We start from the raw sequence: 14872 nt of genomic DNA, 5'->3' as shown, positions 1-14872 counted from the left end.
TAGCGTGGATTGTGCGCTCCACGGAGCAAAGTGGACCCAGTGGACTGCAGACACTAGAATCCTCAGCTCTGATTCAGGGAGCAGCTCTCAGAATCTCAATTCCTTTGGACGTTCTAGAATGGCACTTCCAACAAAAACCCAAACCACCCTGTGGGGCATTTAGAAGCAGCATTTATCCCCTCAGCTGGATGTTTTTTGGAGTTCTTGGTCCTTCTAAAGCCACAGACAACCCACTGTTGCATGTATTCTAGAAACATGATCCGGCACAGTTTTCACATTTGTCTCCAGGCCAAACTGTTCTAGAATCACCAGTACTTAGTGATCAACCTGAACACACAGAATCTGAACTCATGGACTTTCTGGAACCACAACGTATTTACTTTCCATGTGGTTGCCATATCCTCGTCTTTGGTAAATTGAGATGGCCTTGAATCCTTGCAGCCATCCACAACCTCCCCTTCAGCAGTGATCTACAGAATGAATGGTTTGCTTCTTAGTTGGCTGAATCAAGCCTGACCTAGAGATTCTGGATTGTCATTGCTGATCAGGAGCTGCTGGCTTCCTCCCAGGAGGCCACCATCTCTACCACTGGTTTCTGACGCTGCTCCACATCTAGGCCCAGCCACAAAGAGAAAACTAGAACCAATAGGCCTCGCCTCTTGGGTGGCCTAGAATCCTGGATCCCTTAGCTCAGGTAAAAACTCAGGAATTGGGCTCATAGAGGGGTCCCCAAGATGTCCTGGTTGGTCCACTAGGCACAGCAGGACCTCCCTCACCAGCTCACCACCACTCCGCCCTGCCCCCCAGGAAGCCTTTGGTCTTAGGGAAATGCCTGCCTGCATCCCAGCAGAGGGGCTGTTCTCTCCGTCCTGCTCCTTCTGGGAAGGGGGCACCAGTGGGGATGGGGACACCTGCTGGGGTCAAGGAGGCAGGGTCAAGGTCAGTGGCAGGGTTGGTGTGAGATCTCCAGGGCTGGCAGCCCTGTCTTCTGCCTCCGGCTCAGGCTCCTCCCTGGTCTCCTCCTCATCCTCTTCCTCCTGGCAGCAGCTGAGAGCAAGTTCATTTTCATAACAAAACGCAGCCAGAGAGCCAGGGAAGCTGGACTTGGGGCTGTGGGAAGCCTGCTCTGCACGCTCGTCCAGCTCCTTGGCACTGCACACCGGCGTCCCGGGGACCTCGTAAGTGCGATGGAAATGGCGATAGTCAACCTCATACTGGGAACCACGCTGGAAGAGGACAGGCTCGAAGCGATGGCCCCACAACAGCTCCCCGGGGAGGTAAGAGGAGCGGCACTGTGTGGTCATGGCTGTGGCCTCCACCATACCCTCTAGGATGACCACCAGCTCAAAGTCTGCCTGGGCCAGCTCGGCACGGCCCAGCTCATACAGCGGGCTGGAGGAGTCGATCTCGTGCACGATAGTAATGGGTGACACCAGGAAAATGCGATCCGTGCCTCCATCAAAGCCCACGTCCACATCCTGGTGGTCCAGTGGGATGTACTCCCCCTCCGGGGTCACTCGGGGCTGAGAAGAAGGCAAGGACCAGAGCCAGATGGGAGGCAGCCAGACAGAGACAGAATGCAAGGCAGGAAGGAATAGACATGCACAGAAAGAAGCCAAGATGGTGGAGAGATTGAGGCATGGGTAAAGATGGATTCGGGGAAGAAAGGAACAGACACCCAGAGCAAGAGGCCAGAGAGAAAGGTGGAGACGAAGGAGGATAGAGACCCAGACAGACACCCAGACAGACAGTAAAAGAGCAGAAAGAGGGGAACAGAAAGCCAACAAAAGAGAGGCAGACACAGAGATCCAGAGAAATGGGGGTGGAGGGGTCGGAGGGAGAACCAGGGAGAGGAAGCAGGACACAGACCCAGAGAGGCAGAGAGAAGGGGAGGGTGGTGATCCAAAGAAAGGGACAGCAGACAGAAACCCAGGGATAAACATGGAAAACACAGACTCAGGCAGGGTTCGTTGATAGAAAAAGGGAAGGAGGGCACAAGAGGACCAGAGGGACAACATTGAAGATTGGAGGATGAGGAGGGATAGGAAAAAAAAAAAGTCATTAACATGTGGGAGAAAGATAAACTAGGATGACAAAAAGAGAAATTAGGACAATCTAAGTCTGCATCCCACTTTCCTTCAGGTGAGCCCCAGGTGGGGGCTAGGCACCTCTCTCTAGCAGCTGACTGAGGACCCCAAGGGCTTCTGGGAGTTGTAATTCCCATGGTAACAGAGTCCTCCTGTCACCTCAAATCCACCCTCAGCCCAGGGTTAAGTGGTTCCACTTGGACAAAGGCAGCTGCAGCCTCCCCACCAGCCCCATCCCCAGTGCATTGGGGACCAGGATACCTGAACCATTTTTTTTTTTCTTTTTGGTTGGTGATGGAGCTTAAACTCTGGGTCTGGGCAGCGTCCCTGGGCTCTTTTGCTCAAGACCAGCATTCCACCACTTTGGCCCACAGCTCCACTTCTGGTTTTTTAGTAGTTAATTGGAGGTAAGAGTCTCATGGGCTTTCCCACTCAGGCTGGCTTCGAATCATGATCCTTAGATCTCAGCCTCCCGAGGAGCTAGGATTACAGGTGTGAGCCATTGGCACCCTGCTCGTTTGAACAAGTTTTTGTTTTTTTTTTTTTGACAATCCTGGGGCTTGAACTCAGGGCCTGAGCACTGTCTTCTTTTTGCTCAAGGCTAGCACTCTACCTCTTGAGCCATAGCGCCACCTCTGGCCATTTTCTACACATGTGGTGCTGGGAAATCCAACCCTGCCACTAGGCTATGTTCCCAGCCTTTGTTTGAACAATTTGACCACAGGGTTGGGACAAAGAGTACTTTTCAAGGACTGGGGATTGGCCCAGGTGGGAGAGTGTTCCCCTAAGAGCTGGAGGCCCTAAATTCAATCCCAAAACAAAGCAAAATAACAAAAGATGGAGTGTTTTCTAAGATGTGCATGGTAGTACATGCCTGTAATCCCAGCTACTCCAGGGGTAGAGGCAGGAACATGGTGAGTTCAAACACAGCTGGGCAGAGTTAGAAAGACTCTGTTTCACAAACAAAAGAGCTGAGGACCTGGCTCAAGAGGATGAGCATGTGCCTCAAGGCCCTAGGTTCAAACCCTAGCACTACCAAAAGTTCTGGCCCCGTGCTCCTCATCTCTACCAGCCTAAGTGCGGCTGGTCTTGGGCTCCAAGATGCAGCCATTGGGATGTGTCAAGTGTCTGCTGGGAGCTGTGAACCTGAGCCCTGGAAAGGTCACGTGGTCCCCCACAGAAAGGTGACATCTCAGTTTACTATGTGGGAGGGTGGTCCTTGAAGTTGTCTCAAGAACACACCTGTCAGCCAGGGGCTCACACCTACAATCGTAGCCACTGAGGATCAGGGTTCAAAGCTAGCCTGGCAGAAAAGGCTGTAAGACAGTTTTATGGTTTTTTTTGTTGTTGTTGTTTGTCATGGGGCTTAAATTTAGGGCCTAGCGCTATCTCTGTGCTTTGTTGCGCAAGGCTAGTGCTCTACCACTGTGAGCCACAGCTCCATTTCTGATTTTCTGGGTGGTTAACTGGAGATAAGAATCTCCCGGACTTTCTTGTCAGGGCTGGCTTTGAACTATGATCCTCAGCTTCGAGTAGCTAGGATTACAGGTATGAGCCCCCAGTACAGGTGTGAACCCAGTGCCCGGTGTACCTGGCGGGTGAGACTCCTGTTTCTCAACCCCAAAGTGTAGATGTGACTCACGTGGTAGAGTGCCTGGAATAAAAGCTAAGGGACAGAGCCCAGGGCTTGAGTTCAAGCCTCAGGACTGGCACTGGAAGCAAACCACCACCAGACCTGTCTCCTGAGTCTACGTCTCCAAGAGCCAGTGGCTCATGGAACAAACACTCCAGGTTGCCAGGGGCCCTGTGGGGGACACGGGGGCGGGGACCCTCGCGCCCACACCCCGCCCCGCGCACCTGCAGCAGCTGGGCCCGCACGTGGGCCTCCACCAGGTGGCTGCGCCGCAGGTTGCCCACGCGCCACATGAGGCAGAGGCGGCGGTCGCGCAGCGCCACCACGGCGTTCTCGCTGAAGACCAGCGTCTCGTTGCGCTTCTTGGGCTTGGCCATCTTGGCCATGACGGCGCCGACGACGAAGGCGTCGAGCACGCAGCCGGCGATGCACTGCAGCACCACGGCGGCCACGGCGGCCGGGCACTCCTCGGTGACGCTGCGCACGCCGTAGCCGATGGACGTCTGCGTCTCCAGCGCGAAGAGGAAGGCGGCCAGGAAGCTGGCGACCTGCGAGAAGCAGGGCGCGGGCGGCGGCGGCGCGGCCAGGTCGCCGTGCAGCGAGGCGATGAGCCAGAAGGCCAGGCCGAAGAGCAGCCAGGACGCCAGGAAGGAGCAAGAGAAGAGCAGGCACATCCAGCGCCAGCGCACGTCCACGCACGTGGTGAACAGGTCGCTCAGGTAGCGCGCGCCCTGGCCGCCCAGGTGCACGAAGCGCACGTTGCAATGCCCGTCCTTCTTTACAAAGCGCCCGCGGCGCCGCGAGCCCGCACCCGCGCCCGCCGGGGCCCAGCCGTTCCCGCACGGCCCCGGCCCGGCCTCCGGGTCAGCCCGGCCTGGCCCTAACCCCGGCCCCGGATCCCCCGCGCCGCTCAGGCGGCGCAGGGCCCCAGCCAGGCCCATGGGGCGGGGCGGAACCCCGTCCTCCGGCTCTTCTTCCTCCTCCTCGGGCTGCGCGGCCTAGCAGGGGGCAGGCGCCCCAGATCTGTGGGGAGGAGACGTGGGTCATGGGGTGGCGATGCGGGCTGCATTCTCCGGGGTGGGCCGGAGTGTGGGGACCCACCACAAGCCGGGATCCCAGCTTCTCCAAGAAGTGGAGAGGAGCCTGGCACCGGTGGCTCACGCCCGGAATCCTAGCTACTCAGGAGGCTGCCATCTGAGGATCACGATCGAAGCCAACTGACAGGAAGGTCTGTGAGACGCTTATCAACTAGCCATCAGGAAACCCAAGTGGCACTGTGGTGCCAAAAAACCACAGGGACAGCGCCCAGGCCACAAGTTCAAGCCCCATGACTGACCACAAAAAACCCCAATAGCCCTGAGGGATGGGGTTCAATATGATGAAATGATGGAGCATCTGCCTACCAAGCAAGTGCCCCAGCACCCCCTAAAATAAGTAGTAAATATAGACAAGCCCAGCTCCAGTGGCTCAGGCTCGTAATCCTAGTCATTGGGAGACTGCTATGAGGATCAAGATTTGAAGCCAGCTCAGACACGAAGGTCTGTGAGACATTGCCAATCAACCAACCATAAAACCAGAAGTGCTGGTGTGGCTCAAAGTGGAAGAGTGTCAACCTTGAATAAAAGACAACTCAGGGATAGGGCCTAGGCACTGAATTCAAGCCCTACAACTGACCAAAAGAATTCATAAATGTGTAATTCATAGTCAGGTTTATGACTCAAGTGGTAGAGTACCTGCCTACCAAGCCTGAGGCTGAGTTCAAGCTCACATATTGCCAAAAAGGTATGTAATTATGTACCTATAGAGAAAATATGTATGTATGCATAAATGTGTAGGTGTAACTGAAAAGAGCTCAGTGGTAGTGTACTTGTGCAAGACCTAGGCCCAACCCTCAGGCCTGGAAAAACAAAGCAGGCAAAGAGTGTGCAAATGGCCAATGGATGAGCACTTGAGAGAGGTCAGAGCATCAGTCATCAGGGAAATGCAGATTCTAGCCACAGAGGCTGGGTGTGGAGCTCAGTAGTAGTCCTGGATTCAGCCCTAAGCACCAACAAAGTGAAAGGAATCTGATTGCCTTGGATCGCACCACCCAGGGGTGGGGGCTTGCAGTGGGAGAGCACCTGTGTTTGTCAGGATGGTGTTATCCTACACTACCCTTGGAGACTGGGAATTGTGCAGCCCCAGTGGAAATCACAGCAATTCCCATCCATCTCTCTACCCAGGAGTGAGAAGAAATGTCCATCTGAAGTGTGCACACATCCCTTCATTCCTAAGGGCAAAGGCAGATACAACTACTAGCTGAATTTTTCACTCAGCACAATCAGGCGTGGCAGTCACACACCTGTAATGCCAGCGCTTGAGGTTGTTGGGCAGGAAGATAATGAGTTAAGGCCAGCCTGGGTTAGAGACCCTGACACAAACATGGAAAAGGTCAAGCTGATACAATATACTTTGTGTGTCAATGCTGGAGTTTGAACTTGGCCTCCCTATGATAGGAAGGCATTGTAATGCATGCCCCCACAGTCCTTTTCTGTTTTCAAATTGGGTCTCTCGTACAAGCTGGCTGACTTGAGACTTCCTGTTCCCTATTTTCACATAGCTGTCAGGAGTCTCCTACCATGCCCAGCCATTATTTTTTAAGAACTCATTACCTTTATGTAGTTGTATGAAAGAACTGCCATTCAACAAAGGTTTATGAATACACTACATGCTCAGGCTGGCCTTGAACCACAATCCTTCTGACTTCAGCCTCCTGAGCAGCTAGGAACACTGGCAGTATGGAAACAGGATGCTTCTTCATACCAGGGACTGCAGTATGGTGGGCTCTGGTATGAGTTGAGTCCTGGAATGGCTCCTTGTACCGTGCTAGGTATTTCCAGACTTTGGAATCAGGCAGCTGTGGGGTATATCTTGGCCTGGACACTCACCAGCTGTAGGACAGGGGCAGGCTGAAACCCTTCCTGAGCCTCCAGGTTTTGGTTTTTGATGCTGGTCAATCCTGGGACTTCAACTCAGGGCCTAGATGTTGTACCTTAGCTTTTCGTTCACTCATGGCTGGTGCTCTACCACTTGAGCCACACCTCTACTTCCAATCTTTCTTGGTGGCTAATTGTAAGGGTGTTACAGTCTTATCTAGGCTGGCTTTGAACCATGATCCTCACATCTCAGCTTCCTGGGTAGCTAGGACAACAGATGTGAGCCACCTACTTCTTTCTTTTAAAGACAGGGTCTGGCTATGCAACTCAGTCCTGCCTTGAACTCAGTATCTTGTCTTAGCCCCCTCCCAAGTGCTGGGATGACAGGTATGTGCCACCCATGACCGGCCTTTCCTCTCATTTGCAGTTTGGGGAACCTCATCCCCATGGGGTGGGGAGGAAGGGGAGGCTGGTTGTGGCCCTGCAGGCCTCACTGCCCTCCAGGGACTTCAAGGGCCACTCACACCTGGGGAGGCAGGTGGGATTTGGCTGAGACTGAATCATTTCGTGTTAACTGCCAGATGGTGCAGACCCCACAGGCTCCTTGGCAGGGTCTGGAGGCCCCAGCTAAGCCGCTGTCAGGATGGTTTGGTGCCAGCAGGGTTCCCTGTTGAAGCTCTGCACCCCTCCTGCACGACCATCCGGCCATAGGAGGGTTCGGGACGGCAGGCCCACTCACAGCAGAGCTGAGGCACCTGGGCCTTTCTCACCATCAACCCGAGGCAGATCTGCAGCCTGAACTGGCTTTCTGGATTGCTTCCCCCCCCCCCCAATTTGCACCAGCACCCCAGGAGGACAGTGGGAGACCCAGGCCCATGGCCAGTGTCTACAGACACCCCATGGCTCACTCACCTCACTGCCAAGGATGCCGGAGGGTCCGGGGCATCACCCCGAGGCACAGCTGGGTAACAGGCTCACAGCCTGTGGCTGGCCCACCATGTGGGGGGCACCCAACATGACCAACGCCCACCCTCCCCCTCCACGGGGCAGGAGGGGAGGAAGAGGATCCCGGCCCTGACCCCCCCTCTTCCACCTGACCTGCAAGAGCAGCTTAATGTTTCCATATAAAGGAGCTAGGGCTTAAGGTGCTTCAACTTCGTGTCAAAGTCACGGTATAATCTGGGGCGGAGGAACCCCGCCCTCTCCTCCCCTGAAACCAACACTGCCTTTAGGGTCCCCCCTCCTCCCCACTGACCAGTGGGGTCGGCACAGCAGGCTGGAGGGCAGACACAGGACTTGATGGTGCCAGGAGACTGGGAAGGGGCTCAGAGGGACAGACCCAGAGGGAGAGGAAGGGGGGAGAGAGCCAGAGCCCCAGAGAGAGGGGGCAAAGGTTTAGAGGGGGCTAGAGGACCAGAGAGAGACCCAGGGAGGACAGGGAACAGGAGTGGGGAGTAGGAGCCACTGGAGGACATGGAGAGGTCAGAACCAGGCAGAGGCCAGGGCTGCGGGGTAGGGGCGACACAGCTGGGGTCACGGCTGGAGATGGGGAGCTGGGCCGGAGGGAGCTTTGCTGGGCTAGAGCGGCTGCTGAGGATGTGGGTGCAGAGGGAGGTGGGTGGCACGGAGGCAGGCCGCAAGTGGAGGGGAGGCACACGTACCTGGCGGGGCAGCCCACCCCCATGCCCTGCGCTGGGGGCTCCTTTGAGTGGCCTGAGGGCCGGATGCCTCTTCAGGTGTCAGGAGGGGCTGTGCTGGGCGACTGCCCTGAGCCACAGTGGATCAGCTGGGCAGGGGCGGGGCGGGGCGGGGCAGGCTGAGCCGCAGAGGGGGGCGGAGGCGGGAGGCTGGCCAGGCAGGGCACTGGGCAGCAGCCCAGGCAGGCTGGAGTAGGTGCAGAGGCTGGGCGGCAGGGAGCCATGGAGATGCCATGGTTTAGGCCACAAGGAATGAGATGACCCAGAGAAAAGAGAAAAGGGGCCTGGGTCCCCCCAGATGAACATGAGTGAGGTGGGGCCCTGTGAGGGTGAGACCCCTTCCCAGATCCAGGTCTGCCTCCAGACAGAGCAATGCAGAAGTCAGAGCAGGGCACCCACCAGGCTGAGGCGGGGACGAGCAGAACAGGATGTCCCGAGGCCGCCCGGCCTGGCAGCCCAGGGACAGCTGGGTGCCAGCTCCCCGAGGCCTGGCTTGGCTCTCCTCACAGGGACCAGGCCAGGCTTGTTGTCCACCCCTGAGTCCTCACACTGGGTTTTATTGACTCTTAGGGGTCTCTTACCCACACACCCAACAGGCCAGAGGCAGAACCCACACCCCAATCTTGGGGCAGATGTGGCAAAACCCTTTAAGTCTCTGGGGAGACTGGCCACAAAGGTCAGAAGTCTGCCTCAGGCCACACCTGGTCATCCAAGTCTGGTGAAAGTGGGGCCTTTGTCCTTCGGAAAACACAAACCCACCAGAACCCATCACGTCCGTGGGCAGCACAAGCCCCTCCCGGGGGCTGGCTGCAGAGGTCACTTGCTCTGTGGCTCTGCGGGAGGAAGGCTTGGGGTCTGGGTGGCGGGCTCAGACACTGATGGTGCGGAAGATGGTGAAGCCCGACAGAGCGGTGCTGAGCAGAACCCCCGGGCACTGTGGGTGCCAGTGCAGCTCCTTCAGGTCTGTTTCCCCCTGGTGTACGAACAGCAGCTGCTGCGGCAGTGCTGCCAGCCCGGGGTCAGCCTCGGTGTCGCCCGCCTCAGGGTCCCGCTCCACCGCCAGGTCCCACTGTGTGATCTGGTTGTCCGCACCCGAGGCAGCAAAGACCCCGCTGTCCTGGGGGTGCCACTCCACAGAGGTAATGGGGGCCATGTGCTGCTTGAAGGTCGCCACTGGGGAGCCCGACTGTGGGAGGGGATGGGGGTCAGTCGAGGATGGGGGTCAGTCCTAGGATCCCTGAGCTTCCCCCCAGCTCCCAAGACACAAAAGGACTCAGCAAGAGTGATGGGGAAGGTTTTTGGTCCCAGGGGCTGCTGGGACCTGTGATCTTACCTGCAGAGAGAGCAGCCCTGCTTCTGCTTGGCCCTGGTGTGCCTGTTTCCCTTGCTATAAAGGCGAGGTCATCCCAGCTCTACCAGCTGTTGTGCAAAGTGCAGGCTCTGAAGGGGCAGAGTAGCAGCCCCCAACACTCTAGAGGCCTACAGTGCCAAAGCAGCAGGAGTCCAACAGCCCCAGGAGCCCCTGGATGGATGACAGCAGGTAGCTCTGGAAGCTTCCCAGGGCTGATCCTACAGAGCTGATGACACAGCCATGCAGTGAAGGAACAGAGCCAGGCAAAGCCCAGGTTTTGTCCAAAAAGACAGCAGTCCCTTGTCCAAGGAGCCTCTCAGCTCAAGTCAACTTCTCACTTAGCTGTGGGTCAGGCATGGTGGTTCACACCTGTAAACCTGGCACTCACAAATCTAGAACAGGACTGTGAGATTGATGCCAGACTGCATTATCTATCAAGACCTTGTCTTAAAAACAAAAACAAAAGCAAACACCTAAACAGGGATAGGAAGGTGGCTTAGAGGTAAAGTACTCGCCTCGTATACATGAAGCCCTGGGTTCAATTCCTCAGCACCACATATACAGAAAAAATCCGGGCGTGGCACTGTGGCTCAAGAGGTAGAGTGCTAGCCTTGAGCAAAAAGAAGCCAGGGACAGTGCTCAGGCTCTGAGTCTACACCCAGGACTGGCAACAAAAACAAAAACCAGAAAAAAAAAAATCAACTGTTCACAGGGTGGATGGAGTGAATGGCTCCATACTCGTCACACCTATCCTATCTCTAGCATCAGTTTCCTTATCTATATGAGGAAAGTGTTGGGCTCCAATCCCAGAGGCATTCCCAGCTCTGGTGAGTAAGACCACTAGGCCACTTAAGAGGGAAAACTTCTAGCCAGGTGCACGCCAGTGCTAGCTACTCGGGAGGCTGAGATCTGAGTATGGCGGTTCAAAGCCAGCCCAGGCAGGAAAGTCCATGAGACTCTTAATCTCCAATTAACCACCAGAAAACTGGAAGTGGCGCTGTGGCTCAAGTGGAAGAGCTTTGAGCTGAAGAGCCCAGGTTTAGCACCCAGGCGCACAGTTCAAGCCCCATGACTAACAAAGGAAAACCCCTACAAATTCCAATGGTTTCTCCAGCCGCCAGGTGTCCAAGACAGGAGATTACCTTAAACTGCCGCAGATCCCAGACTTTGAGGGCTCCATCATCACCCCCACTGAGCAAGAAAGGCTCCCTGCGGCTCCAGCTGATGACATTGACATCTCCGTCATGTGCAGTGGCTGTGGTGAGCATGCAGGCTTTGCCAGGGGCTGCCCGGATGTCCCAGATGCGAATGGAGGCGTCAGCTGAGCAGGAGGCAAACACCTAGGCAAGGGGGAGCAAAGTCCAAGTGTGCAGGTGTAACCCCCAAATCAGAACTAGTGGTTGATGGGCTCCACTCTTTTCTACCCTCCTTTGGTGGTACAGGAATTTGAACTCAGGTACTCATGTTTGCTAGGCAGGTGCTCTGCCACTTGAGCCACACCTCTAATCAGTTTTTGCTTTAGTTATTTTCCAGATAGTCTTTTACGCTTTTGCCCAGGGTGGACTTGGACCTCAGTCCTCCTCCTATCCCTTTCCTGCATATGCTAGTATTATATATGCACACCATCTTGCCTTGCCTATTTGTTGGAGATGAGGTCTTGCTAAATTTTTGTCTAGGCTAGCATTGAACCTAAGTTTGATCTCCTCCCAAGTAGCTGGGATTGCAGGTGTGCACTACTATTCTTGGTCCTGTCTCTTTTAATGTCTCTCTGCCTAGATATTAAACTGCAAACCAAATCTCTGCCAGGCTCTTAGCTCGGCCCACTCTTCATCAAGACCCCAGATTCTAGATCCCTAGCCTGCTTCCCTCAGCCAGGTGTCCAGCTCCCAGCCTTCCCTCACCGTGTCTTCAGTTGGTGACCACTGCAGGTCCTCCACAGAGCGTGTATGTCCCACAAATGGTCGCTGATCTACGTGCCAGGAGCCACCGTCGGTGGGTGTCCAGAGGTGGATGTTCTTCTGACAGTCCCCAGTCAGCAAGCGACCTGGGAGGGCCAGGAAAGGATGTGATGCTACGGCTCATGGCAGACCCTGCTCCCTCCCTGAACTGTGTACAAACCAAAGGGACTTACCTTGCACCCGGGGGGACCAGTCAAGTGCAAAGCCCTCCCCCATGTGGCCAGCAAAGGAGAAGATGGGCTTCACCCGGGCCTGTTCATCCCGGAGAAAGGCTGCCAGGGCCTGGGGGTCGTCCACCACCTGCAGAAGTCTCCGCAGTGCAAACACCTCCACCTGGCCCTTTTCTGACCACACTCCAACCACGGGCTCCTCGCCCAGCCACGACACCTGGAGGAGAGAGGTGTGTGAACAGGGAGAGCATGCTCAGGGCGCTGACTACAACCTCCCTGCACTCTCGAGAAGCAGAGCAGTTCCTTCCATCCCCAGGGACAGACCACAGCTCCCACTGGGCCTGCAAGGCTGGGTCAAGGACGGCAGTGGAGAAAGCGGATAAGGCTCCGACATGCTGGGAACTGAGGCTGTTAAGGCCAGCAGCCTCAGGCTCCTGGTCTTTTTTTTTTTTTGGCCTGGGCCTTGGACTCAGCGCTGAACACTGTCCCTGGCTTCTTTTTGCTCAAGGCTAGCACTCTGTCACTTGAGCCACAGCGTCACTTCTGGTCGTTTTCTATATATGTGGTGCTGGGGAATCAAACCCAGGGCTTCATGTATAGGAGGCAAGCACTCTTACCACTAGGCCATATTCCCAGCCCCAGGCTCCTGGTCTTGTAACCTTGCAGAAGCCGGAGGGCTTGGTGATCAGTCCTCACAGAACTTTGCTGTGTTTGCTCATTAGGAGACACCCTCACCTCTGCCAGCCTGACACCTGAGCTGATTCCTCCCTGCTCTCCACTGAGAGTTCAAAACTTGGGGACTCATTCTTGACTTGTTCTTTCTCCCTCAGAGCCAACACCTATGCTGGCAACAGGCCACTTCAGTTGGGCATAGTGGTACCCACCTGTAATCCCAGCTACTCAGGATGCAGACGCAAGAGAAATGAGAGTTCCATGCTAGCCTGCATAAAGTTACTTTGAAATTGTTCTCAAAGCAAACTAAAGGCTAGGTGGGGAAGCTAAGGCTGCATAGGTAGCCTGGGTTATATCATGAGATCCTGACTGAAAAACATAAAAAAAATCTCCAAAACAGCCAGTAAAAAGCTATGACTGGAGGGCTGGGAATATGGCTTAGTGGTAGAGTGCATGCATGAAGCCCTGGGTTCAATTCCTCAGCACTACATACACAGAAAAAACCAGAAGTGGCGCTGTGGCTCAAGTGGTAGTGCTAGCCTTGAGCAAAAAGAAGCCAGAGACAGTGCTCAGTCCCTGAGTCCAAGCCCCAGGACTGGTGCAAAAAAAAGCTATAACTGAAAGCATGGCTCAAGTGGTAGAGCACCATTTCAGCAAGCAAGCTCAAAGAGCAAGCATGAGTTCTAACCCCAGAACCTTAAAAAAGAAAGAGGCCAGCTTGGATTACAGAACAAGACCTGGTGTCATTAGGCCCAAACCAAACTTTTGAAAAAAGCAAAAGCCTCCAAACAGGTCCTGACTAATGTCATAACAAAACCCACCAAGCACTATTGTACTTCATATTAATCTCAGATCAGAAGCACTAGATAAAGTTTTATAACTGTTACCATTTGACCTAAGAGAAAAGTGAAGAATTGACCAAAAAAAAAAAGTCATCCAGGCACTAGTGGCTCACAACTGTAATCCCAGCTACTTAGGAGGTAGGAAACCAGCCCGGGCAGACAAATCCAAGACTCTGAACTCCAATCGATGACCAAAAAGTAGAGTTGTCCCTTGCTAAAAACTTTCTAAAAAGTAGGCTGGAGGCATGGCTCAAGTGGTAGAACATCAGCGGGTAAATCCAAGATCCTGAGTTCAAACCCCAGTGGAAAAAAGAAAAAGTCACCACAGTCTAAAACAACACCTAGTGTATAATGACAACTACAATGCACAAGAAATACAAAACTATGCCAAGAATTTTCCAGGGACTCCTCAGGAGGACACCTACTCGAACTCGGTTAATGCCACCATAGTGAGGCACCATGGCCAGCTCCAGCTGAGGTTTCCGCTCTTCCTCCTCCTCTTCATCTTCCTCCTCGTCTTCCTCTTCATCACTGCCCTCTGAGGGAGGTGGCTTGGTCCCATGCAGATTGTGCATCCGGAGCAGCATCAGCCTGGGGAGTGTGGAGGAGAGAGGCTAGAAACCCAGGGGCTGAAGGCGGCAGTCATCAAAAGCCCTGAGGCCTCACTCACCTGTTGCTCTGGGCACTCTCTGCCTGGGTCCCAGCACACAGGTAAAGGGTAAGGGGGAACTCTGTCCGATTGTCTCCCAGGTGATCTCGGACTATGTCAAAGCTGAGGCAGGGGGCGCCTGGAGAGGAAAAGCACAGGCGGGGATGGATGAACGTCGGATCGGACAGATGTCAGCCTCGACCTCCCTCTGAGACCAGCCGTCTCCGAATGATGTCACTACCCTTAGATCTGAGCTTCTTTTTTGGACTTAGGCAGCTCTTAAGTTAGAAATCCCAGGATCAGGCCAGGCACCACTGACTCAAGCCGGTAATCCTAGCTACTCCGAAGGCTGAGATCTGAGGCTCACGGTTCAATGCCAGCCCAGGCAGGAAAGTCCATGAGTCTCTTAGCTCCAAGTAGCTAGCAAAAAGCCGGAAGCGGAGCTGTGCCTGAAGTGGTAGAGTGCCAGCCTTCAGCACAAAAGCTAAGGGACAGCGCCGAGGTTCTAGGTTCAATCCCCAGAACCAGCACAAAAAGAAAGAAGAAATGAAAGGAACAAAAAGAAAAGAAAAGAAAAAACTCCCAGGGAGTCCCGGGCCCCCAGCCCTACCAGTCTGCGCACGGTGGTAGAGCACATAGGCCTCCTCGTCCATGACCAGCTCCTCGCCGTCGCGCAGAGGCGGCCCCCGACCCGGCAGGTAGACCTGAGCTGGACCCTCGGAACCTGTGTCGCCGGACTCGGCTTCCATGGGCTCCCCAGTCTCACACGTGCGCCGCCGACCCTTGCGCGCCGCCATTTTGGAACGCTGTCTCCAACGGCGCTAGATAAAAGCATCACTTCCGGTCTCGCCCTTTCTCCTAAGACCCGCCCACTCGAACGCGGTTACCTCGGAAACCG

The 14872-nt window shown here is 55.0% G+C and overlaps 2 protein-coding genes across 2 annotated transcripts; both read right to left on the bottom strand.

Annotated features, from left to right (window-relative positions):
- Positions 1-838: 838 nt before the first annotated feature.
- On the bottom strand, positions 839-4661 carry Kcnj14 (potassium inwardly rectifying channel subfamily J member 14). Its single transcript, XM_048329620.1, has 2 exons — positions 3945-4661; positions 839-1523 (listed from the first exon to the last, which is right to left on the bottom strand). Exons 1-2 carry the CDS (start codon positions 4659-4661, stop codon positions 921-923), a joined length of 1320 nt encoding a protein of 439 aa, XP_048185577.1. The 3' UTR covers positions 839-920.
- Positions 4662-8873: 4212 nt separating this feature from the next.
- On the bottom strand, positions 8874-14791 carry Grwd1 (glutamate rich WD repeat containing 1). Its single transcript, XM_048329619.1, has 7 exons — positions 14585-14791; positions 13996-14113; positions 13751-13916; positions 11815-12028; positions 11585-11727; positions 10826-11023; positions 8874-9518 (listed from the first exon to the last, which is right to left on the bottom strand). The coding sequence occupies exons 1-7, from the start codon at positions 14769-14771 to the stop codon at positions 9201-9203; spliced, it is 1344 nt and encodes a 447-aa protein (XP_048185576.1). The 5' UTR covers positions 14772-14791; the 3' UTR covers positions 8874-9200.
- Positions 14792-14872: the final 81 nt, after the last annotated feature.

This window comes from Perognathus longimembris, chromosome 20, assembly GCF_023159225.1.
Source record: "Perognathus longimembris pacificus isolate PPM17 chromosome 20, ASM2315922v1, whole genome shotgun sequence".
Lineage (NCBI taxonomy): Eukaryota > Metazoa > Chordata > Mammalia > Rodentia > Heteromyidae > Perognathus > Perognathus longimembris.
The sequence above is the reverse complement of the archived record's forward strand: the minus strand, read 5'-3'. Positions and strand labels throughout refer to the sequence as shown.

Bases quoted from the DNA above. Each gene is read 5' to 3' on its own strand.
- Kcnj14 (XM_048329620.1), bottom strand. From the start codon at position 4,661: ATGGGCCTGGCTGGGGCCCTGCGCCGCCTGAGCGGCGCGGGGGATCCG. The intron at 1,524-3,944 runs GTGCGCGGGGCG...CCTTCTTCTCAG, and splicing joins TGCGGGCCCAGCTGCTGCAG to CCCCGAGTGACCCCGGAGGG.
- Grwd1 (XM_048329619.1), bottom strand. From the start codon at position 14,771: ATGGCGGCGCGCAAGGGTCGGCGGCGCACGTGTGAGACTGGGGAGCCC. The intron at 12,029-13,750 runs GTAGGTGTCCTC...TCTCTCCTCCAG, and splicing joins GTGGCATTAACCGAGTTCGA to GTGTCGTGGCTGGGCGAGGA. The intron at 11,728-11,814 runs GTAAGTCCCTTT...TGGCCCTCCCAG, and splicing joins CTGGTCCCCCCGGGTGCAAG to GTCGCTTGCTGACTGGGGAC.